Genomic DNA, 25,592 nt, shown 5'->3' with positions numbered 1-25,592 from the left:
AACTTTTTGACCAAAAAAAAGTTTTTACATTAATGCGTTATAAGACACACAGACTCTTAAATAGTTCACACACCATTTTTATTTTTAAAATTTAACATACTGAGAATGATGTTTAATTATGTGATGGTTTAAGTATTAGCATTTCAACAACAGCTGTGAGTGTTGCATTACGAACAAAAAAAAATAGAGGATTACAGTTCTGAACTCATTCAACCATTAATGCAAGACAGATGTTTTAATATATAAAAATTATACACACTTGTCCACATATGCCAAAATACTTCTCTAATCTTCAGTTCTGGTGCCCAGACTGTGCCCCTTGGCACAAAGGCATTATTATCCTTCCTGGAATCCTCCATTTGTGTACATTTTGTGCACAGGAGGTTTCACAAAACACCCCCCATTGGAGCCAGGAAGCCGAAGGGTTTATAGGGAAAGAGAAGCCAGCTTCTCCTTCCCTCACCCAGTGACCTGGAATGTGGTCAAGTGTGTCACTGCATCCAGATAATGGAATTTCATCAGAGCAGGAGGATCTCCCTGGGAATGGCCAGGGCACTGAGAGGTGAGACCTCAGCCAGGCCTGTGTGTCTCACCCCACCATCAGGAAGGCACGACTGGCTGAGCCCACAAACCCCTTCATTCACCTCCTGGGTGGAATTGCTGCAGCCAGGCCTCAGTGACAGCAGCTTTTTCACAGCTGGGAGTTGTGCCAGGTTGCAGCTGTCCCCCTGGCAGGAGGAACTGCAGCAATGTCAAAATTTAAAATGCTTTGCACGATACACTGATTTCTTTGACTGATATCTATATCTGAATTCCTTAGTACATAACTCTTGATTTAGGATACCTTTTCAACATTTTAGAATAAATACACCTTTTTCTGAAACATACAGCTCAGAAGTTTTATATTGGTCATGGCAAAGCAGCTCCCTTATGTTTACTGGCCTTTTTTCCAACAGTAAAGCTTTTAAGCTACACAAGTACACACCGTGTGATGAAGCATTCTGGAGAAGCAAAAGTTCCAAGCTGTAAAGATACTGTGGTATCAAGCTTTCACATGCATTGCTACTCAAAGAAGAGGCTAAGGAGGAAGTTTCCCTGGGATGTATCTGTCAAATCAGCCTTCTCCCTTACCCTCCCTGTTCTCTTGCCCTTCAGCAGAATGTGCCTGGCCGTGTTTCCTTACTTGGCTGCTGGAGGCTGGAAGGAAGGACCATGCTGAAAACTCTTCTCTACCTCTCAGGCCTGTGGGCCACCTGCACCTGTGCACAGCAAAAGGATGGACATGGCATGGTGTGGCCTGAACACCTCCAACCATGTCTGCCCATCCCTGTGTCTGTACCTTTGTACCTCCCCTTTTCCTTCTCCCTCTGTTTGCAGGCAGTGCTTGTCTCAGCCCACAAGCTGTGCAAGGCCTTACTGCTTTTCCTGTTGCAACACAGCTTGTGACATTACAACAATATCCGTAAGCAACAGTATAAAAACTAGATACTGTTCAGTTTCAGAACTCACTTGGTCTGCAGCTGGCTTGGTTTCTAGGAGTGTGATTGGCTAGTTAAACATAGGGAAGGCAAGTAATTGCATTTTAGCAAACAAGCTGAACATCAAATTGTCAGACACCCTTCATTTGTTTCACCTTTGAGAGTTCCTTATCCTGTGCTCTTCAGTTGAAACCATTACTTTGTGACAGATTCCAAACAGCATAAGGGAGTAAAACCAAAGGGTTCCTTGTGCACTGAGGTAAATCTGACAAGACTTTCAGCTACAATTCCAACTCTGCTGCTTCATTACAAATGTACAATTTCCTGAAATCAAAATGAAAGGCCAAATTCACTGCTGTCTACTGCAGGGATTCTGAGTGTTAAAATAAGTATTTTTTTGGTTTTGTTTTTTTAACAAATGCAAAAGTAGTGTTGGGAGATCTAGATATATGCAGCCTGAATATGATGTCCTTCACAAAAGGGATTCATACACCAGCCATGTCTGGTTGCTTGGTTGGTTGGGGCTTGCTGTGGAAGTGCAGAGGTCAATGCCAAAAGTTCAGCTCATGTACACCAGCAGAGACCTTGCCATGTGGTACCACTCCTGTCCTGCTGGAAAATTAACTCCTTTCCACCTAACTCCCTACATCTCTTCAATGTATAGTTAAGACGATCTTAAAGGGTCTTTAGGCAGAGAAGGCAGAAGTATGAGGAACCCCAGCTGCAAGAAAAGGAAGCAAGGGTCTTCCATAAGAAAATCTCTTTTCTGTGCTCTTTCACACATCATGTGTAGTTAGGACACAAGTGAAATAAAAGGATGATTACTGGATTTGGGTGATCTGGGCAGCACTCCCGGGGAAGTCAAAGTCCCCTCAAATGTTCTAGGAATGAGCCACACTGTGTGCAGGTAACGCTTTTACAATCATTCCTTACATTGCTGGAGAGACAGAAAATACAGCCCAGCCCCCAAAATGACTGAGTAATGCTCCACGCCCAGCATTACCCACTGGCTGGGGTGGCCAGAATACACAGAACACTGCAAGAGAAATACACTTCTTGAGCAGCACAACCTTCCCCCTTCTTTCATTTACTCCTCTACTTTATGAATAGTTTAATCTCTGCAAAATAAAGCAGTTGTCTGCATCAGCCTGTGACAGATTGCTGTGATGTAACGTGCTGCATAACACAAGCCACAAACCAGCCTATAAATCTCATCTAAAGCCCGTAAGTTGTAATGGAACCATAACACACACGATTCCTGTGCAAATCACTACTCAAAACTGGTCCAGGAACAACAGCTTTGCTGCTATTAATGGAAGTCAGGCATCTGGGCTTGTGAGAGCCCTAATCACAAGAAGTTGTGGCTTTAGAAATTCTCATTTATAGTGTGGAGCCAAACACTGGATGGACTCACTGGAGGACAGAACATTAAAGCCTCTCCCCAAGCCAGCATGCATCTGTTTGAGAGATGTATTTCAGACTGCTCTTTTTCTCACCTGTTTCTCTGGTGGTTGAGGCTGCATCCTCATGAAAAATATCTGTGTAGCATTGTGGCTGGTACAGCACCACTGCCTGGTCTGTCTTGCCTGCTTCCAGTGTCTCCGGTATTTGGTAGGGATCAGATTCAGCCTCAAGTGGAGAAGAATAAGCAAAATTCTCAAAACAAGTATGAGTTTGAGGTGTAGATGTGGGTGCAAAGTCCCTTGCTACATTTTCACTAGAGTAAATCCATGAAGAATTGTGACCATCAGTGTTATCTTCAGTTGGTGTTGAAGATACCGGGCTCCAGGTAACAGGATGCAATTTATGAGCATCAGCATTACTGTCCATGGCCAGCATGTCAGGAAGGCAGTCATTTATCTTCAGCACTTTCTCAGAATCCATCTGCAAAAGAATCATTAAACAAAAAAATTACTCAATGAAAGAAGCCCAGAGTCAAGAAAAGAGAGTGATCACTTTAAGGAATTCTAATATTCCTACACAGTGTTTTTTAGTTTGCACTTTTCAAAAAAATTAATTTGAAGGAAAACTCATGTAGAGGATGTCCAATAGAAGTTGTATGTTATGTAAAATTTATCAGATTATTTATTTAAGTAAACTCACGATGACTGTATTTGAGGAAGGAACCATGTCCCTCTACTCTAAAGACTTTGTCAGGTGTTTGATGTGTGCTGGCTGTAGTTTGAGGCAGAAGCAACTGTGAGACAGCAGCAGTGGCTGTTAGGTGTACTTCACTCCTCACTCTCTTGCTGCTGTTCAGAGAACACCAGCAGCTCCACCTGTGCCAGGGCAAAGGCTCATCACACATGCAGCAGCTCCCAGTTCAAAAGGGCTACAGAAGAAGCTGAAGGCCTTTTGCCAATCCTGTTCTCCCAGCCAGGCGTGGCAGTGCCTGGCAGAACCCGCTGCATCCTCCCAGGGCCACTGCACAGCCCTGCAGTGTCTGCCCGAGGGCACTGGGGCAGACACAGCCCCCGGGCTGCAGGGAAGCCCAGGATCCTCTGGGCTGCTCTGAGTTCAGACAGTGCAGGGGTTTGAAAAGTAACACTGAAAGAATCACCTGCTGATCAAAAGATTTAATTTATTCTCCATTTTCTTTTTGTAGCAACAGACTGCAATATAAGCTGGTCATTGCAGAGTCACACGGATGTCAAAAGGAGAGTTTTCCACTAAACGGTAATATTAAACTCTGTTAATTTGTGTATAATGATTAAATGTAGTCAACACAAAAACTGACAAGAAGTTAATATTTAAATGCAGTCAACACAAGAATATTTTTTTTTAATCTCCTAAGCAAAGAATGTACAAATTAAAAACTCCAGATTTTCAGTGATCTTACCTTAAACTCTTTGAATGACAGCACTTTGCTCTTGTTAGGACTAGGTATTACAGGACAGCACCACTCCTTCACCCTGGAAATAAGAGACCAAAGCAAATGAATTTTTGTTCTCCTATAAAAGCACACTCAACCAGCAGAAGCCACCCACAGATGTGTACAGGCACAGCAGCAGATGACCAGTGTCTCAGAAACACCACAAGCCAAGTACTTTAAACATCCACACAATCAGACAGCCAAAGGAAGAAAAATGAACGAGGCCTTGCAATGGGCTGGAAGCAACAAGCTGCAGCAGTGGTTTGTGAATTAGATTAGTAATATTCTCTGTCTACAACAGAAACATGCATTACAACTTACCACTTCATCTTCCAGTGGCAAATAGCTGCTACTAGGGTTGGAACTATCACTAGCAGGAATATAAAGTACAGCATGTTTGCTGTGGAAGAAAAATACTTTAAAATTTAGGTTTTAACTTCTCACATGTTAAATTCAATTTAGCTTGAGTTTCTGGGGCAAAAATAGCATCAAGTCTGCATGGGATGCCTACCACTAACTCAGCAGTAAAACTGTGTGGTCCATGGTTGCAAGGCAGCTTGGCTGGAGTTTCTGGGATAACTCTGTAAGCCTTTAGACCTTGACTCCCTTTACCAGAATGGAATTATAACTAGTTTTCTTTTTATTTGCCCTCATATTGGCACCTTAGCTGTAAGAGTAATTTTCAAAAGTGAGGCAATGATATAACCTCACTTAAGTATTGTTTCAGGTTTTCTCCCAGACCTGCAAAGAAGACAGATTTTTACTGTGAGACATGAACAACATCTGTACTTCCATTTTGGACTGTCTATAGCAAGAAAAACACTACACAAGTGTTCAAGTTTCCTAGAATTTATGCTGATACAGGGATCTCAGTATTTCCTCCTAGCTAGAAGACAGCCTCGGGCTATGCTGTTCACAAACAGCTGAGGCTACCCTTCCCCTTCATCTCCAGACCTAACAAGTTTTTCAAAACCAGGCATCTCTAGTCTGGATCCTAAGTTTCACAACCATGCTGACTGGTATTTTCAAGGGAAAAAGTTATGGGCAAGTGATTTCCTCTTCTTCTTTGGTGATCAAATCTGCCCAGTTAGCAAACTACTGTGCCCATGCCAACAACCCTTCTGTACTGACTTATGAAGGAGTGAACTTGGCAACAGTTTTAAAGACTGATGAGAGTAAGAATCAACATTAGAAGTTCAAGAGTCCATACAGGAATTACCTGTTTGCACAGAAGTGTGTAGGTTTTTCCCTATATTAGAAAAACAGTTGAATCTAAACACAATTCTTCAATGAGTTCTAACAAACAGGACTCACTAGGTATGCAAATATGCATATATTGAGCTATTTCCCATAAGGATATAAGACTTAAATAAAGATGTAAATTAGGCTCACTTTAAAATTTAGAAAAAATCCTTTCTACTTAGAAGTATCAAAATGCCATGTTGATATGCTCGTATCATTTCTCAGTTGGATTGTTTCTTAAGTGAATGTTGCATTGAATTAAATGCTTTCCCTTATGAAGGAAGATTATTACAATATTTTAAATCATCCCATCCTTCTGCTCGGGGATATTATTCACAGCCAGTACTCACAGTTATATGGTGTATCTATGTATCTAAAGTTAACAATGGGAGTCTCTCCTCCACCTGTAAATGCTTTAACCACTATCTTGTATTTTGTGTTTGGCATCAGGTGTTTCACGGTGTATCTCTTTTCTTCTGGGTTTTCAATTGTGTATTTACATAGTTCTGATTCATCTAAAAGAAAACAGATCAGATAGGATCACAGAATGTTCTGGGTTAGAAGGGATTCTAAGGATCACCTAGTTCCTTCTCCTCTTCCATGGACAGGGACACCTTCCACTAGACCAGGTTAGTCAGCCCCATCCAGCCTGGCCTTGAACACTTCCAGACATCCCCAGCTTCTCTGGGCAACCTGTTCCAGAGCCTGACTACCCTCACAATAAATCTTCTCCTGATAGCTAATCTAAACCTACACTCTTTCTGTTTAAAACCATTACCACTTGTCCCATCAGTACAGGCTCTGGTAGGAAGTCTCTCTGCATCTTTTTTATAAGCCCCTTGTTTGGTACTGAAAGGTTGAAATAAGTTGTCCACAAAATATTACAAAACCAGTTAAGTGAAATAACAAAACATTTGCAATCCGCCTTCTTTGTAATTTGCAGGCTTTCCTCCAGGAAGGATGATGCATCCTGACTCACTGCCACTGGGCTGGACTCACATCCCTTCTAACTGGACTGGCCACAGCATTGCCCTCCTCTGGCAGACACTTAACAACTTGTTGTCAAAGACTGAAACCTGTTTATTTTAATTTCATTTTCCTCGAGCATTGTACCAGAATTATTTGAGTTTTTCCATTTCTTCTTTTTATTTACCAGATTCTTTAGCCCTCAAGCTTATGTCAATTTCTTTGAAGACAATCAGAAGCAAGAAACCTCTGTCTGAAAAAAGCTCTTTTGCCTCTCTACTGTGCAACTCCCAAACCCCAGGGAGAAAAGGGTTAGCTTATTTCTGCTGTTTTCAGTCACACCCCTTGTCTGCTAGCAGAACTAGTGAAGCAGAAAATCTTTGATTTAAACTTTTTAAAGTGTAACTGGGATTACTTACAGAATTATGGTGCTTACATGGTTAGTTCAGTTCTGACAAGAACTGCTACATAAGCCTCCCTCAGCTCAAACTACTTTTCATCCTGGCACTAGTCTAATCAGCAGAACACAGGACATGACCCAAGCAGAAGAAGAGGAAAAAAAAAATCTTTTAATGTGTTGGAAGCATCTGAAAATTATAATGGAAAGGTCTGAGACAAATTTGTGGCTTTGTGCCACTTCACAGCTCAGTCCCACTGAAGGAACTCTACTGTAGAGTACACACACAAATACTTTCACTAAAAAAGAATTTACATGGGGAATTTATACAGTGCTCCAATTTTGAAGAAATAAATTGTATCCCATGTGTTTCTAAAATACCCCAAATCCTAATAAGACTAACATGCCCATGACTTCTATCCAAGTAGACCACAAACAGATGTTTTTCAACATTCATCCAGAACTCACATCACAAGAGGCAGATCTCCTCCTATAGTGCCAAAGTCTTTTCTGGAGCTAAAAAAGGAGTCATGGACAACAGGATGTGGGCTGTAAATCACTCTAAAGCCAGGAATCACTTCTGCCTACCAGCACCTCAAGCACAGACAGGAACCAAAAGCAACAAGTGTTGAAATCTAGAGACAGCTGAATAAGCCAGCCAGACTGCCTAATGTGAACTTTCTAAGATGCTGCAATACCAACAAGTCTTCCACCTGCATCAATGGCAGAACCTTCTGTAGCAGAGAGCTCAGTTACCTGAAAGAATGTGCTTTTTTGATCCTTTCAAATTGCAGTTCCCTTGTATCGGTGACACATAAACATGGTAGCCTCTTACAAAACCAGGCTCTGACTCATTTGTGAGATAAGAATCCCAAGACAGTGTTACTGAATTGTAAGTCAGATCAACTTTTCTCACAATAGGGTCAAGATGAGGAGCTGGAAGAAAGGAAATTCGAGTTAAACTTGCAATTATTCTTCAAGACTGTTTTCTCTTATCATTTGAAAAATCCACACTCCCATGTGGTGTTTATGTTTACATCTTTCTTGTATTTAAAAGCTGAACAAAGCCAAAGTTCTCTGCAAAAATGTCAGCTTCACAGAGCTTTCATGCATCCATGTAATACATGAAGCAATAACTGATAATCACAGCTTTGTTCAGCTCCCCTAATATACATGGGCTCTACCTGGTCACTGCACTAGCCAAATATCCTCCATGCAGGACCTGTATGTTGATATAGAACCTTTAAATGCCTCACTAAAGACACAGAAAGAACACAAAACCTCCAATTTTATCGAGCTGTAGGAGGAGGCAATTATTCTATTTGTGACAAATCAATTTAGCAAATGCACAAGCCCCAAATATGTTGCCAACTTACGCAGCTCCTTAAGATAACCAATCTTCTTTTCCAGTAAGGAGGCTCTATTAGCAACAGATCCATAGATGTGGAATTTATATCTCACTCCCGGCACAAAAGCAGCTAGAAAACAGTTGAACAAAAATAGGCTATGGTTTGTCTTTCAATATTACTTTTCTTTAATTGCTTCCTACCAAGGTCAATAACCTATTAGACACCTTCTCTGAGTGCTATTGTGCTATTAAAGCAACTGAAGGAGACAGAGGGCAAGCCAAGTCTTGGTGTGCATCACGTGAATTAAACACATTTATTCCATCTGCAAGAGAGAACTGGGAGAGAGGTTTATATATATTTTTTTTTCCTACGTAGTATTCAAGGTGACTGAACAATAAACTCCAAATGCACCAAAAAGAAAGACAATTTAGTTTACATTTGTGGCACAGGCAAAGGTTGTGTTTTGGAATATCTGATGCAGGAAGACCACCAGGTGTCAGGATTCCTTGTTCTCCTCACTGACATCCCCTCCCATTTACATTAAGCAAGTACAAACCACTGAAGAATTTGACAATACTGTTCCCTTGTGTTACCACAGTCTCCTTCATCACGTGCAGGTTTCTGTACATTTGTGTGAATTGAGGTGCAGTTCCTTTATTGCAAATTTATGTGTGTTCAATCAAATTTTGTTCAAATGAGTTTCATTCCAAAGTGAGCTCTTAGCTTGAGAGACACCAGGAAAGCTAAATTCTTGCAGCTGTCAAAGCATATCAGAGAAACTTCCACACAGACAGAAAGGATTTAAGTCTACTGGCCACAACCAGGATAAAAAACATGTAACTGATCCTCTAAGCAATTACTGGTGCTGAGAAACATCATTTGTGGCACACTGACAGCACCAAACCTCTCACTACATTGTGTGTTTAAACTGCCTGAGTCTAAGCTCCTGATCCATGTTACAGCTAGGATAGAGCTCCCTTCTGCATCTCTCTTGCTAAATTATTTTCAGTGCTTCATTAACCCCACCATCCTCTTTCAAGAAGCACTCAGAGGAAGTCTGAGTTGACTTCCAAAAGTCAACTGCGTTGACTTTTCTAATATAGTATGCTGCCTTTCAAGGCTTAATGGTGCTGGTAAATTTGTGGTGTCTAATTATTTTGGTAGAAAAAACATGATGTCACATGCCTTTGAAGAATTACACCTGCACAGCATGGAATTCAATATTCAAAATATTAAAAAATTATTTGTTTGCCCACAACTTAAAGGACTGCTGCACAGCCAGAAAGAATCTTTATTTGGCTTTCACCTGAGCTGATCACAGCACTGGAAATGTTGGGTCCAAATCTCTTCCACTGCAAATCACAAGGCTGCAACCTGGGAAAGTTACACCAATCAATAACGTAACTGTCATATATACTTCTGGGCTCCCAGGACAGAAAAATGCCATCATCTGTACCATTAACCTGTCCTTCCTTAAGCTCTTCAGTGCCTAGGAATGAACAAAACAGAAGCTCTTATTATTGTCCTGAGTGACACTTCAGACTCATAAATGAAGATCAATACAGTTCCTATACTAACCAGTTGAAAACAACAATAAAACAGTTGCATTCCTTTGCTAAATGACATAAGGGGGTCCTTCACATGCTGAAAGCTGACAGCTCAGAAACCATCCAGCAATTGTTACTACATATTCACAAAAACACATGAGCTGCAGAAACCTAGAGTCATAGAGTCACAAGAGGCTAATCACACTGGCACTGGCAGCACCATCACGGCATCCACTGCAGGTCTGAGGCCCTAGTTTTAGGCTAAATGTATTTTGCTCTGTGGAGACATTCTCTGCATTTAAGCTTAATAAACATACAGCTGCCACCCTGTAGAAAAACATACAGTTGTAATTTTCAGACAGCAGCAGTGTGAGTTAAGAGGCAAGGTAAATTTGTTGCCCAAGATGATAAATTATGTCTTCACTCAAAACAGGTAGAAACAAAACTCTAGTAATATGATTATAACTGAAAATACTCCTACTGTTATCTGTAGCTCTAGAGATGATCAATATTGAAGGAAGTGAAAAATTAACATTGTTCTTTGCCATGACACTGATTCTGTAGGAATGGTTATCAAGGAAAATCCTTGTGCTATTGTAGACTGAAGAAAAGGAGATGCTTTCAGGCTGGGAGCCATCTTCTATTTTTTCCCAGGTTACTTCATATGAAATAATTTTTCCATTTGCTTGAAAACTTGGTGTTTGCTGAGAAAAAAAGTTATGGAGGAAGAGAACAGTAACTTAGTAAATTTTGCTGAAAAAATATGAGAGGATCATTCAGAATTTTAAATAACTAACAGGATGTGTTATTTCTGTAAGAATATAAACATTTGCTTCCACGCATTCATACATACTATTCGAAATGGAAATGCAGAAGCCTTGGTTATGGGATCTGACTTGTTCTAATACTTAGAAAAACAGAACTGTATGTCTGAAATTCCAGGACAGCACACCATCATAGCTACATGTGTTCTGAGATATTTTATATACAATCTGGTTTAGATTTGTAAAAGACATTTTCATACTGAATTGCTATCAGCTGCACACAAATCATGGGAGAAATTTCCAACCCCTTTATGAAGGGCTTTGTTTTTATTTCTGTAGGGATGTCTCACCTTCCAGAACAAGGTCACATTTTGTCCCCCAAGAACTGGTGTAATTTCTCTCCATATGTCCAGTTTCCCTGATGGAGCTGCAATCAGTATAGCAAAACAATAAAATGAGAATACTCTCCTGTGGAAAGGATAGGCAGTTTAACTGCTTCCTCCCATTTCAAGAAATTCCACTCACACCACCTTCTTTTTCCCATCACTCCTGGGTCTTGCCCAAACACTATCCTTTGACATCATTTTCCCTTTATTCCTTTTTCTGAATTAAAGTCTGCTTGATTTCCCTAGAAAATCTTTGTTTGCAGTCACCAGACTCTTGTTCCCACCTCTGCACCATTCCTCCAGGCCTCACAGGGTACTGTAACTCAGTCTGTCCATCTTCCCAGTCAACTGGATTTCCCACTGTCTGCACTGCAGGCAATGCCTGAGACTAGCAGGTAGGCTGAAAATTACTTAAGAAGTCATCTTCTTGGAGTTTGATTAGCGTGTTTCTTTTATGCATGCAACAGGCCTCTGCTTTAGCTACACAGTGGAAGAGTAACAAACAGCAAGGAGAGGTGGTAAGCAAGGAACATCCCTCAAACTCTATTTCTCAACAGGCTGGACATACTTCCTTCCTTTGTTCTGGTGATCAGGGGTTGGCTCCACTCACTCCACCTCCAGAAGTGCCTGGCCGCCCCGCAGCGCACCCTGGCCGTGTACTCCGTGTGCGGCCGCAGCCCGCGCACCGTGACGCGCCGTGAGCCCGCCACGGAGCTGTTGTGCTGCAAAACACAAAGACACAACAGGCACAGCTAGCAGTGTCCTCAGCAAGGTGCTCTTCCCTGAGAAAACAGCTCCTCCTCTAGACCCTGCAAGAGCCAGTTAAGCGTCACTTGGGAAAGACAGTCATGGAACAACAATCAAAAAAAGGCAAATAATGCACAAGATCAAAACAGTGGGAGATTCAAAAAGAGGGCTGGAAGCCACCTCTGTGTAACTGTCTGAGTCACTCAGAACCCTCCATGAGTAGTTTTTACATCCAGGAGGGAATTTACTGAAATCTTGGCCTCATAGAGTCTTGGGCTATTACTTCATGTTGTTCCAGATCTATGCAGAGCAATCTACAGCCACCTTCTCCTTCCATGTTTTCCCCCCAGCCTTTACCTCACTCTCTCCTAAGACACAGAGTTCTGATAAGAGTCAAAAAGCCAGCATGCTTTTAAGCCTCTCCTCAAAACTGTCTCCTGCAATGGCCAGCTGCAGTGGTCACTTGATATGACTGCTACAATCAGGAGAGAACACAGCTTGACTGTGATCTGTGGCTTTTTGACTGTGATCTGCACTGTGTCTTTTTAATGTGCTAGAAGCAAGCTGCCTTCTAAGAAAAGAGCTACAGAGAGGTGACAGTAAACAGGCAAAGAGTCCATCAAGCTTACCATTTGTGGAAGAGGTGGAAAAAAATAAGGAATTTAGTCAAATAATCTTCAAGGAGATTGAAGAGGAAGGGAAGAAAAACTGTTCTGGGATTCCATCACTAGAAATCAGATTCTCTACCATTAACTACTGTCAACAGCAATAGAAAAAGCTTGGACTGATACAAAAGAAACCTTCAATGCTGCTTTGGTGAGTGTGAAATAACATGAGCAACAAAAACAAATCAAGACTACCAATAGCTAATATATATCAATTACATGATATACATATAAATTGTATAATTACATTATACAACTTTAGAATTATTAGGCCCTTCAGTGTTTTCACTAACTTCAACAAATCTCAGAACCCATTCAGCAGAGCACTGAGCCACATAGTCAGACCAGTCACACACGTACTTCTGCCAGGGTACAGGCAGTGCTTGGAGTGTAAATCAGAGCCAACAGTGGCTCCCCACATAGACTGCATAATCAGTGTAGAGCTTGGGAAGCAAACAAATCCAGAAAACAGACACATCAACACGCTCACAAGACTTACAGTGTATTTGTATTGCTGGGGAATTATTTTTTAATCACATCAAAAAGATCCTCACTATGTTTTTGTTTAGGAAACTCAGGTTTCATACCAGTTCTACTTTGCCATCAGGTTGGACCACTTCAGTCTGACAAAAGAGTTCAACTTCAGTGTTTTCATAATTCCAGTGTAATGTCATTTCTGTATCTGTGCAATCTTCCCAAAGGTGGAAAGGTGCAGTGGGATACACTGCCAATGGAAAATCTGAGTTAGCTCTTGCAAAACATAAAATACATGCAATAGTATATTAAGATATTTTAGCTGAGTAGTAAAAGCAACTAAGAAATACATATTTTTTTTCTTCTGATTTAGAAGAAACACATATAAATTGTAAAACTTCATTTCAGAATGTAAATGTAAGTAAATGTTACATAAGGTTTAAAAATCCCCTAGTACTGACTTAGAAATGTTTTAAAACATCATGGACAAAAGGAAGAGAGACATTTTTTGCAAACCATTAAAACCATCTACTTTAGGGCCTGGCAGAAGCTCCTGATGTAACATGGTAACATTTGACACATTTCTACACCCCAGAATTGCACCTCTTCAACAGAAATTTTATTCACAATTCTAACACTGACACCTGTCAGTAGATACGCTTCCGTAAACAGTGCCTGTGCTACTTCTTCCAAAATATTTCTGAGATCCTTTACTGCTGTGTAAGAGTATTCAGCAAGTGAAGTAAATCTTAAACCCTCCCATATTAACAGTATAATAGTGAGGAATGCAATGCAATGTGAGGGCATGGCAATGCAGGTGAGGGGTATGCTTACACCCTTGGCCATTTATCCTAAAACTTCACTAATTAAATGATTGCATTACACAAATCCATGAAATACAATTTGAGGACTTTCATACTCAAAAGACTTTGCATTTGATATAGAAGATCCAAACTACCACATGCAAAATTGGAAGCAATGGATTTACATTTTCCTTTATTTACTGTCATCCTTTAAGGACAGAAAATTGTAATGTAAATATTTGCAGGGTCAGAGAAAACCTGAGGGATTTTACAGGAATCACTATTTAAAACTCATCACACATGTTATTCTTAATTTCTTTAACTTGCAACTATCACTAGGACTGGAAAAAGAATACTGTAATAAATTTTAATGTACTTATCACATTGAATGTAAACTATTCTAGCCTGACTTCCCATGAAAACTGAGTTTATAACATTGTGTTGTCCCCCGAAAATCTGTCAGTTTACTCCTCTACTTTCTTGACCTCTTTCTTCCACTTTCAAACAATCAGATAATCAAATTTTAGAATTGTCATGCCTCTCTGGGACAAATCTAATACAGACATTTAACATAAGTTCCTTCATATAAAAAAGCGTGGCTTGCAAAACTGTCAGCAATGTCTCTGAGGAAGGAAGCAGTGCCAGGGTGCAGCAGTTACACCAACAGCCCTCTAGGCCACTGTCCTGTCAGCTTCTGAGCTGCATGAAGCACATGATGCCTCCTGCTTCTTCAAACAGGTAAGGCAGCCCCAGGACCTGGGGAACACTGGAGAGGACTCAAGGAGAACTGGAAATACTGCTGGAGACTGAAGAAACACCCAGTTGTTTTGAGGCAAGAGTAGGAAGGAACTTATGGGACCCAGAGCACACTAAGATAAAGGACACAACTACTAGGGAACAAGGAACCACAGCCATTAGATACTTCTCAGAGAATAGCATGATTTTTGTCACCAATGAACCTCCTTCCTCCCTTACAGTAGCACAGTGAAGGTTACTGTCCCATATTAGGACCAAGAGCAGATTAGCACCATCACTTTTTTCCCAGAAACAGCTATTACACATGTATCACATCTTGCATCATACCAATTCCCAAGTAACCTACACATATATTTTGCTTAAACTCTCCATTTTATATCCTTGCATCATTTTCTTTCTCTTCCATTAACCAGCTTCAGCAAAGCAGTAGATTTCAAAACATTAAGGGGTCATTCCAATAACCAAATCTGACCTTTGGAGTAAAGCTGCTTTCTACCATTTATACAACTTCCCAAAGATGAAACTGAAGAGAGAGCAGGTAACTGTAGCACAGGTACAGATAACTAATTAAACTGTGAAGATAAAAATCAAGGACTTCCACACTTTAAACCGGGGCACAGAAGTATCAAGCTCAGAAGGAGCAACAAAAAGCCCTAAACAAAGGCACAGGAAAAAACCCCTTACTTCTGTGTTTTACATCAAAAACATCAGTGGCAGTTTTCTTTCCCAGTGGGTTTTCCACAGTCACTGTGACATTCCAGATCTGCTGCTGGCCTATATCCCAAGAGCATGAGCACTGCTTAGAACAACTTGCTTTGCACAGAGCTGTTTTCTGGGATGACCTATCAAAGAAAGTGAGAGGTTGGAGGCAGGGCAAAGAAAGATGTTGTCCATAATATACAATCAACATAGATCTTGGAAGTTTCTGATGTCCAACTAGAATCATAAAACAGCATCATAAAAAATAAAGCTGAGGGGTCTTATATAAGAAGCCACCCACTTCTTTACTTTAGCTTGATGTATGATGAATACAAATACTCTTAAAAGAAAGTTTCCTTTGAAATTCAGGTTTGTCTTTTTAAGATACAGCTAAATTGCTTTTAGAAATTTCCTTATGGATAGTCTAAATCAGAGACTTATTTGCAGAGACTTAAATAATTTACATGTTTACAACCAAGCTTTTAAATGAAGTTGTAATTTCAACTGCATCTTGAAGTGCATCTTCTAACCTTCCATTTTTAAATCAGAATGCTGCCTACAGCATCACAGTATCTTAATGGAAGTGAGTGATACAGAGAACAGGAAGGTATGTGCAATGCTGTCCTGTTTTCTGCTGAAATCCTTTGATGAAAGTTTGTTGAGGTTATGACCTGTCCTTTTTTATGAGTTACCCTTTCTCTGCAGGCCTTGCTGTAAAGCCTCTCTCCTCATGTAAGGGCTGTGTCTGATATGCCACAGCTGAGTAGCCTTGACTCAGGCTGCTAAGAAAGAGCTTTGAGAAAGTCTGCAGATTTTTTTTTAAGTAAACAAGCCAGCTGAAACTACAGAAATTATAGACACAAGAAGGACATTTGAGATTGGATTGACAGTGGCTAAAGGACTCAAGAAAGATAACATCAACAAAGCTCTAAAATCCTAAAGGAAAACAACTAGGGAGGTTAATCAGGCAGAGTGCTAAGTTTGGGTCAGAATTAGTGTCAATGGATCATGAGCATGCTAATACTCAGCCTACCCGCTGATGAGATCCTAGTTATCTGTTTGTTGTATGTGCTACCCAATAATTATGTTATACTTTTAAGTTATCTACATCCTGAATTCAGGGTGTCTTCATACCTACTGAACAGTACCAAACATGCTAACTAAAAAAAAATGGTTAGAATAAGCTTTATCAGGCAGAACTTGATCTAAAGGACTGCCAACTTTGTTACAGTTAGTCTGATTCAGAGCAGTTCTGCACTGCTCAAGCTTTGTTAAATGAGTGATCAGTGAGGTGGAAAAAGGCAAGCAGCTAATTACATGGACAAATCCACAGATTCTAAGGGAAAGAAGGAAAGGTAACTGGTACAGCACAGATCAGAATTAATATAACAATGAGACTTACGTTTTAGACAAGGTGTACTGTGGTGAATTCCTTCCATAGAGATAGGTCTCTTCTTTTCTCCAAGTACATGTTACTTTTTTCATGTCTTGGGTTTGGCAGGAAAAATCTTTAGGTGTATCAGGTGGTTCTTGTCAGATGAAATAATCAAAAAAACAACAACATCATGGCAGTCAAGGCAAAACTCATCAACCTTTTTAATACATTAACAAGCTAGAAATAATGGTTAATATGAAGTCTGGTTTACTATAGATGTTATTACTGAAATTACACTTATTCAATAGCCTGCTGCAGAGATGGTCAGGATAACACCAAGAGTCAATAGCAATCAACACTTTTACACTCCATAATCTTTTTTTAGTACTCATTCATTCATGTATTCAATCTGTATTCTTTTCTATCTTTAAAAATTGCTATTGGCCTTCAAAAAGGAGGCTGTGCTGAGTTTTTACCACACACACACAGACAATGAAACTGAACTCCTAAATGGGTGGGTGTATTTATGAATCAACCACCTGTCATAAGGTTAATTAATTTAATGCTATTCTTTCCTGCCTCCTCTATATAAGTTTACAGATCTCTTGTCAGATGGAGTTCAGCCAGACATGACAAGAGCATGAAAACTTACAGCAAGCTTTTTTCCCCATCCATTTTTTCTACAGTCCTTCTTGAGTTAATAACAAGAGGAAAATAAAACTGTAACAATGTATTTACTTACTACCCACAAAGAAAGCTGCTTCATGTGACCCCTTATCCTCATCATAGCAGTAGACATGAATGTTAGACCCTTTGTCATGTGACAGATTTCCCACAGTGAGAAGTCTGACTTGACTCTTTGTGCGCTTGACAACATCAACAGTTGGGTATACAGAGAATTCCTTAATGGTTTGACCTTTCCCTCCGATGCAGCAAAGAGTGATATTAGAGCCTTCTGCTAAAATTTTTTCTTTTGGAAAGATTTGTGGCCCACTTCTGTTTGAAGTGTCCAGACCTGCAAATTAAAAAAAATAAAAAAAATTTGAAATCTGCTCAAGGCAGCAGCCTTCAGCCAGAGCACAAAACTAAGCATTTACACAAGAAATTGCTAATGTTATATTATCCATTCAGACTTTTATTTAGTATTCTTCTGAATACAGAGATGAATTTCACATGTAATAATACCTTTCTCTTAAACTCATAAACACGTAATGTAGTCCAACAAATTACCTAAGAGACTAAATCGGCTTTACTGCTTTTCACTTAAGAGAAAAACAAAAATGTTCTGTCAAGAATTCTCTTTACAAAGGAACACCACCTCCTGCTCCTATGCACAGGTTGTTGCTTATATCCAAACCACCTGCTCTTGAAGACTTGTAACAGGGGGTAACAAAAACATCATTCTATGGTTTGATGCCCCTGCAGAGCACAGCTAAGAGGACCAACATTAACTGAATCACATCAAGGGGATAATCAACTTGGAATGAGACTCCCATAACTTTCCATGTTGGACGGCTTGCTGGATGGGAAAGTTAATGGAATTTAAGTGACTCACAGTTTTTTACACATATTTCACAGTAAAATCTACTCTCAAGAATCTGATCCAAAAACCTGATGACTTCTAGAGTTACTATCTTTCAGAAAGCTCTAAATCAGGTCTGTAATGTGGGATCAGTTTGTGACCAGGAAATAGTGGTTTTGAGCTGCATCCACTTGCGACTGAAAAAAATAAAATCTCCAAGACTGAGGAGGTTGTGGGACAAAAAAGTCTTGCATCTTACTGCCCATTATATAACAGCAGGGAAATGAGTGCCACAATCCAAATATGAACACCTGTGATGCCTCTTCTGTTGGAGACATGATGTCTCCAATATTTAAAAACCCTTGCTGCTCTAAATGAGTGTTTCATTATAAACTTACTACAGTCGTGTTTTCTAAAGTAGTTACAAATGTTGTTTAAAGAAGATTCTCTGGAAACAAAACTGCTCTAGTAAGACATGGTAATCCAAAAAAAGATAAATTTTGTGATGTCATTAATTACATTATTGGTTTACTCCCTGTTTATCCTCATATAATTCACAAGACATTCCTTCCAAGTGAAATAAGGAGCTGACTTGCTCATTTCTCTCTGCTTCTGTAATACAGTTCAAGCTATGAAGCCCAGACAAAAGCCACACATTGATCAGATCATGCAGCCCCTACCTCTGTGCTACTCCTCCTTTCCCTGAGTCGAGGCCAGGGATGTGTCTATCCAAGATCCCATGTCACTTCATCTACTACATTGTTTTAATGTGTGAGTAAAGGCTCTAAAACTTTTGGTCTACTAGCTTAGGAAGATAGTCTGCAAATTATAGCAATGCCTGAAGCACTTCTATTATTGCTGGCAAAATATAAGGAACTTGGAGAAAATGGATTCTTGATGTGATGCCATCTCTCCTGAACTGTCCTCCATGGTTACATTCACTGGTGAATTACAAACTAGCTTTATACTTGAAAAAAACCCCAATATTACAAAGTCTTGTTTTGCATACCTGGGAGAGTCTCCCACAAACTCCACTGACTCCAGATTTTTGATGTTTCTGCCTTGCTCCTGATCCTCACAGCGTGTGACATACACTCCAAAGGTATGATTGAATCCCATGTCCAATGAAGGGGCTTTCTCAATTTATCAAGTGTGACATTTTGAAACTCCTGCAAACAAAAAGCAGTAAGGGAAAATATTGAAAACACAGCAACGTGAAGATTTGGAAATACAATCAAAAGCAGTGGGAAAGGAGAAAAATGCTTTTGAAAAAGAATGTCTGAAACTCTACTGGCTATATGGATTTGCTCTCAGAGACTCTCTGTAGGTTATTTGTGTACACTATTACATAAGACGCTGCCTACAAATGCATCCTAATGCTCTGGATTACATATCCCTGTGGTGGAATCACCATCCCTAGACTGATTTAAAAGATGTCCAGATTCAGCATTTAGAGATGTGGTATCGTGTGGGCTTGGTAGGGCTGGGTTAACAGCTGGACTCAATGACCTCATAGAGTTTTTCCAACCTATGACATTCTACCATTCTACATGTTTTAGCAGAATGATAGATTCTCAGCATTCTCAGCATATAGATCTGTGCTACTAGTATGACTTGTGCCAAAGCCCTGACTCACACTGAGCAGCAGAGAACTTCTCTCCAGTACTGCTTTCCATTGGCAACACCTGCACTTTCATATTACCACTCCTCTGAGAAAAACTCTCCCATCAGTTCAAAATTTAATTTCTCAGTTACAGCCCTGAGGAATGTTACCACTGCTCTAGAAGTTATATAGGCTGTCCACACTTTGGTATGAACAGACTCACAGAGCTTCTTTATTGGTACACATACTTCAGAAAAACACAGAAGCAAATATATTCCTATATGGTAATGACATCCAAAGTAACTTGTCATGTTTATTATGAATAACAGAACAGACTACATTCCTGGATTTGAAACACTTTTTCTTCCTTCCAACAAGTTAATAAGATTTGGTGAAGGACACTTCAAAAAACCCAAAACTTAATTTTTTAGCTATTATGGCCCCAGTTACTTCAGGGTTAGATCTACTCGTTGGGCTAAAAATCCTATCCAGCATATCAAAGTGGTAAAAATCTTCAGAATTGCATAGAGCTCATTTAGTAGTGAAGATGTGGTTCTTCAAATTCAGAGACAAAACACCACCAGCTAGGGTGATCGAAGGAAGCTGTGATTTATAACAATGCCTATTTTATTTATCCCTAATTTCATAAAAATAAGTTTTATGTACTTTCCGTTGTCCGTTTTATGTACTTTCTGACAATAGCAACTCTAAATGAGCTAGTGCAGTTTTTCAGTTTAACTAAGTTCTAAATTTTCTTTGGAGACTGTTCCCATACAGAAGTGACAAGCAGAAAAACATCCAGAACAGGCCTAAGCCTATTATTTGGGTGATCTCCTCTTCACAAAATGTTGCTGGTTTAGATGCTAAGGAAAACTACCAGGAGAGGGACTTTACAAAGAGACATGACTACATCTTCCATCATTGTAAATGACTATACACTTCTTTTCTAAGTACACTTACTGTCCACACAACTTCATTGGTTCGACGGACTTGTATCTCAAAAGATATTGCCAGCTTAGCATCATGTGCTGACTTGACAACATCCCATTCCACCAGCAGCCGCTGAAGATCCAAATCCTTGGAAACATTAAGGTATGTTACTGGAAACACATCAGATTCTAGGAGCAGAAAAAGGGCACAAAAATATTACTGTCTAGCTAAGTTACAAAGCAGATCTGAAAAATTAGTGGTTAAAGGCAAGTTAGGTTCCACATCGGACGGTTCTGAAAGAAAAAATGAAAGTGATCAGGATGATGACAAAATAAAAGATATTTCTTCTTCTTAAGGCTAAAATGCATCAGGCTAAAATGAGTTTCCTGAATCTATTCAATAGCTCTCCACCATGATATTTGGTATGCTGTTTAATTTCTTTATGCTGTCAATTTACTAGCTGTTTTATGGGAATATAGACCCATCCCTTCATAATCTTATGAAGAGGAACAACATAATGTATTAAGAAGGACTGAATCCCAAAAAATCCCAAACCCCAGCAAGCCTTCATATCATTAGGCCAAAACTCTGGGCTGTTTTGATCTCTGACTTAATACAGACAAAAGGAGTTCAGGCAAAACTTATTTTAACAGAATAGGATACGGGTTTCCCTCCAGTAGCTAGCTTAGATCATAGCCTAGTATTAAGTGCATTCCTAATTGCTCTACACAGAGCTTAGGTCATGGCCGTGGATTCTTCTACTGGAATTAGACACTTAGTTCTAATGGAACTTGTACATACTTCTCTCTTGTACACACTTCTCTATGACACGATAAAGCAAAGTTTTTTAGAAGTCAGACTGAAGTCCCTTTTGGTGTTGGGAAATAAAAGGCTCTGCAAGATTGTTCTGTGGAAAACTACCAATAACCCTGTATGTGGTTCCTCTTTTTAGATTATTCCTTTGTGACCCCTCCCTAAAAACCCTAACTGTTGGAAGAGATTAAATATAGCACTCACTGATTTGTCATTTCTCTACTTCCTGAAATCTACACAAACATAAACCCCCTAAATTTGATCTGGTTGTTAATGAAGCAAGGGAGCTGAAACGACTGAATAACTAAGCTTTTTTTGCCACAGATGCTTTCCAAGGTGCTTCTGCTTGTTACAAAAGGACAAGGTCAGAATGTACATCCTAACCAAGACACAGAAAAGATACACAAAAATAGCTACACCTTTTAATAAAATAGAACTCATTCTGTGCATTCCTGCCACATTACAGCCAGAATCATCAGGGACATGAAGGATTGAGTGACCTCAGAGCCCCCTTTCACAAAACTGACACCTCCATTCCTGTCTCCCAGAGACACTTCGCCCACTGAACCACTTGAAACTTTCACCTTGTATCACTAGCAGAAACACAAGCATTCAGGAGATTTAGACTGAGAATCTACATTTTGACAGATGCTTCTGGTAGCCAGCATGTATCCAAATCATTCTGCAATTTATCCTCGAGTATCTGCATTACCCTAACCTCTGTGCAGCAGTTTTCTGACACAGGGATTTTTACATTAGGAAAAGGGAATGAAAGGCTCAAGAAAAGAAGCAGTTATAACAATCTCTGGTCAATCAATGGAAGCAAATAAAACTTTATATGCGTATTCCTTTATTATGAGAAGACAGACACTGACACAACTTTGTTGTTTATATAAGCCCAGACTATATTTAAAGAATAAATGGAGGAAAGAAAGTACAAAGTTATTAAAAACTGCTGGAAGAAAGGATTCTCTTTTATCAAATCATCCAAAAACTCTATTGGGATATTTTTAACCTACTCCATTTTCAAGGGTACTAAAAGTCAGAGCAAAATGAAAACCATATGCTTTCCATCTAGAGAAACCATCTTCAGATAAGCTTGGAGAAGAAATCAAGTTTAACTGTTCAAAAACATGGTCATAGAACCAGGACTGTAGTATCTTCAAGTGTTTTGGAGAAAGAAATATATGTAACACACCTTCTGTAAAGTCTCACTGTTAATACATAATTACCAGGAAATTATTAACACGTAAATTTATGTGAAAGCAGAACTGACAGCCTTAGTGTCTCTGCAAGGTAAGTGCAAAATATTTCAAATGCAGAAATAAAATATCCTTTTTGGCTATGGTAATGACACAGTCCATAAAATGTAAATCTGCTGCTTCACAGCTGCCTTTGAAAAACGATGGGCATCAGTTTTCTACAGCCATAAGGAAACCCAGTACCTATGATAATTTCTGTCTGAAACTGAATAAACAAGGTGGAAGGCTTGGGGGTAAATTTCACTGAATGATGACAAGGCATCAATTTTAGGTTTCACCAGAAAAAAGAAATATTTTTATTAGCTTCACTGCCAACAAGTGACTAGGCAAGGAGCCAGAACAACCAAAACAACACAGTGATTTATAAATTTAACTGTGGAAGTGGAGTATCGCTTAATTTTGGGAAGATAGGACAAAACACACATCATTTTCCCACTTTTTCAGACTTATACCATCAAAACAAGATAAACACTGTTAAAATCCAACTTATGCTTAAGAACTGACTGTAATGTTGTTTGTCTCCAGTATTCTGGTCAACCTTACTTGTACATTCATCATCTGTTTACCTGAAGCACCATATACCAAACTTCTTGGGGGAACTCATTTCACATTCACAAGCTGATCTAGAATTCTGGGCCTTGTTGTTGTCTATTGTTTTTTTCTGTCTGCACTGCTCAAGCAACAGAGGAAGAAAGGAACTGGGGGAAGGAAAGGACCCTGCTAGTCTCTCAATTAAATTCAATGGCACAAAGTAAGAGTCCAGGGAAAGAAAATAAATATACCTGAAAGAAAAGCCAGCCTGCTGGCAGAAACCCCTTTATTCTTCAGGATACACCATTAAAAGAAACTTCTGCATGTCTTCTGAATTTCCCTGTCCTCTTTCTGTTTTTTCTTCTAGCAAAATCTAATTGCAAGTGTCACTATTATGCCTATTGCATTGATGATGAGCCTGCATCTCTTTTCTGCATCTGTTTCTTTTTGTCCAAATGAAAATATCATCCCTTTTCTTGCCATAAAGAATACTTCCACCTGCCACACTTAATTAGCTTGATGAAAGAACTGCTTTAGGTCTTATTAGTTTCTGTTTCTCCTCCATCTGCATAAGTGTCTCTCCACTAACTCTCATCAGTTAGACCACATATCACATACCCCACACTATTTTTTTCTTCAAAATCTGGCATAAGACAGTCTAGATCACCAGTTGGAGCTTATACACAGTACTAAAAAATAGATGAAACAATATAGTTAAGGATATATCCAAAATGTTGATGATCACCAACTTACAAGAATTTTGTAGTATAGTTTTAACATGTGGAAGTATTTGCAGCATTTACAGTTACAATATTATCTCCTAGCAAAATTAAGTGATCAAGGCATCTTAAGACTTGTTTTAACTTGCAAGCTAACTCAAGACTATGTGAATAGCTATGATTAACAACAGACACTAATTTTATTCCTGAAAAATTGCATGTGAAAACAAGTAACCAAGTTACTGTAATGAAATAACTGTTTGGACTCGCCTGCATTACGAAGTTTTGCCATTCTAGGAGCCCTAGTAATGTCTCAAAACCGAGACTTGGGTGAGTGGTGAATTTCAAGGCTGAAGAGACAAAATGTCTGAAAGAGATATATTACCCCTTCAGTATGGTAATAAATATATTTTAAAAACCCCAAACCTCTCTTTTCCTTCTTCACCAGCTTAAAAAAAGGCAATGAAACTTCCATAATGCAGTCTACAGCCTGTTAAGGTCTGCCTTCTTACTGTTGGTCACAGAAAGGTCAATTAAGAATTTTCTTTTTTCTTTTAATGGAGACATACCCAAATACTATTGCTAGCAGCAAGTACACAAGAAGTATTTTTTACCTTAAAATACCCAGCCTTTTGAAAAGTTATCATTATATTCAAGTTTTTCCCCTTCAAATATGCATATTTTCTTTTTGTATTTGTATTGAATAAATATGCGAAGCATAAAAAATAAAAATCTGGTCCTGGAATCTTGTGGCACAATCAGAAAAGAGCCAACAGAAATGCTAAAGTTTTCAGACATGAGACAAAAAAAGAAAGGAAAGAAATTAAAAACCATAGAAGTTGTCAAAGAGGAAATAAATTACTTGAAGATGACAGTACAGATCATAGGAGAAAGAAGAGGAGAAAATTAATAAATACACTTTGGCTTCACATCATTGCAAGTTGTTGATTCAACAGGTAATTTTGCATAACAGGGTTACAAAAGGTAATAATGAAAATTGCTCCATTATCCTACCAAAGAGAATAATTTGATTAAATGTGTGACATGTTGCTTGATCAGAGATTTACAAATCATCAAGTTGAAAGCTTCAGTTGCTGTAGATTGCTTTCAAATAAAATCGAACATTCAGACATTTACCTTGCTGTGAGTATGTAGTGTGGCACGTCCTCAGGGGGAGCAGTACTGCCAGAATCATTAAGTGATTCATCATCTGTCTACTTCTTCCTGCATAAGACTTAACAGCAAAGAAAAAGTTTTTATTTATTTGTTTCTTTCAGGAGAAATGCAACATGCCAAACAATAGTCCAGATAATATTACTATATTTAAGAATGAATAAATAAAAACCCAATCACAAAGACTCCAGGAAGCTTAAGAGAAATTCAGGAAGAATGCACAAAGAAAGATAAGGAATGAAAAACATAAACCTCTTGTTTTTCAGACCTAGTTACAGAAAAGTAGCATTATACTCAAAAAATTCAATTGAGTCTAAACAAATAAATCACACAATATCTTTAAAGTTTTTTATCCACTTATTTCAAATAAATATTGAAGTAGAAGTTTGTCTTAATATATTTTGGCTTTCTTCCTGCACAAGTAAGAAGATCTCCATCCTAACAAGGGGAAAAGAATATTAAAGGTGCAAAATACCTTGTGATTTCTGCCCCACTGACAGCTTGACTGATGAATCCAGC

At 39.1% G+C, this 25,592-nt stretch overlaps 1 protein-coding gene across 1 annotated transcript; it reads right to left on the bottom strand.

Moving 5' to 3' along the window:
- Positions 1-61: 61 nt before the first annotated feature.
- LOC136568767 (oncostatin-M-specific receptor subunit beta-like) lies at positions 62-25,591 on the bottom strand. The gene is made up of 18 exons (XM_066568945.1): positions 25,549-25,591; positions 25,038-25,134; positions 20,606-20,763; positions 19,052-19,211; positions 17,263-17,535; positions 16,548-16,674; positions 15,131-15,288; positions 13,001-13,137; positions 11,570-11,723; positions 10,966-11,042; positions 10,333-10,555; positions 9,611-9,793; positions 8,332-8,433; positions 7,712-7,891; positions 5,943-6,107; positions 4,672-4,750; positions 4,318-4,390; positions 62-3,362 (listed from the first exon to the last, which is right to left on the bottom strand). Exons 2-18 carry the CDS (start codon positions 25,108-25,110, stop codon positions 2,907-2,909), a joined length of 2,778 nt encoding a protein of 925 aa, XP_066425042.1. The 5' UTR covers positions 25,111-25,134; positions 25,549-25,591; the 3' UTR covers positions 62-2,906.
- Between the last annotated feature and the right edge of the window lies 1 nt (position 25,592).

The sequence above is a fragment of the Molothrus aeneus genome, chromosome Z (genome assembly GCF_037042795.1).
Source record: "Molothrus aeneus isolate 106 chromosome Z, BPBGC_Maene_1.0, whole genome shotgun sequence".
NCBI classification, from domain to species: Eukaryota; Metazoa; Chordata; class Aves; order Passeriformes; family Icteridae; genus Molothrus; species Molothrus aeneus.
This window is presented reverse-complemented; position numbering and strand designations above follow the sequence as displayed.

Coding starts and splice junctions, on each gene's coding strand:
- LOC136568767 (XM_066568945.1), bottom strand. CDS start 25,110: ATGATGAATCACTTAATGATTCTGGCAGTACTGCTCCCCCTGAGGACG. Junction 16,675..17,262: donor AGCAGCTTTCTTTGTGGGTA/GTAAGTAAATAC, acceptor TCATCTGACAAG/AACCACCTGATACACCTAAA. Junction 11,043..11,569: donor CACCAGAACAAAGGAAGGAA/GTATGTCCAGCC, acceptor TACTGATTGCAG/CTCCATCAGGGAAACTGGAC.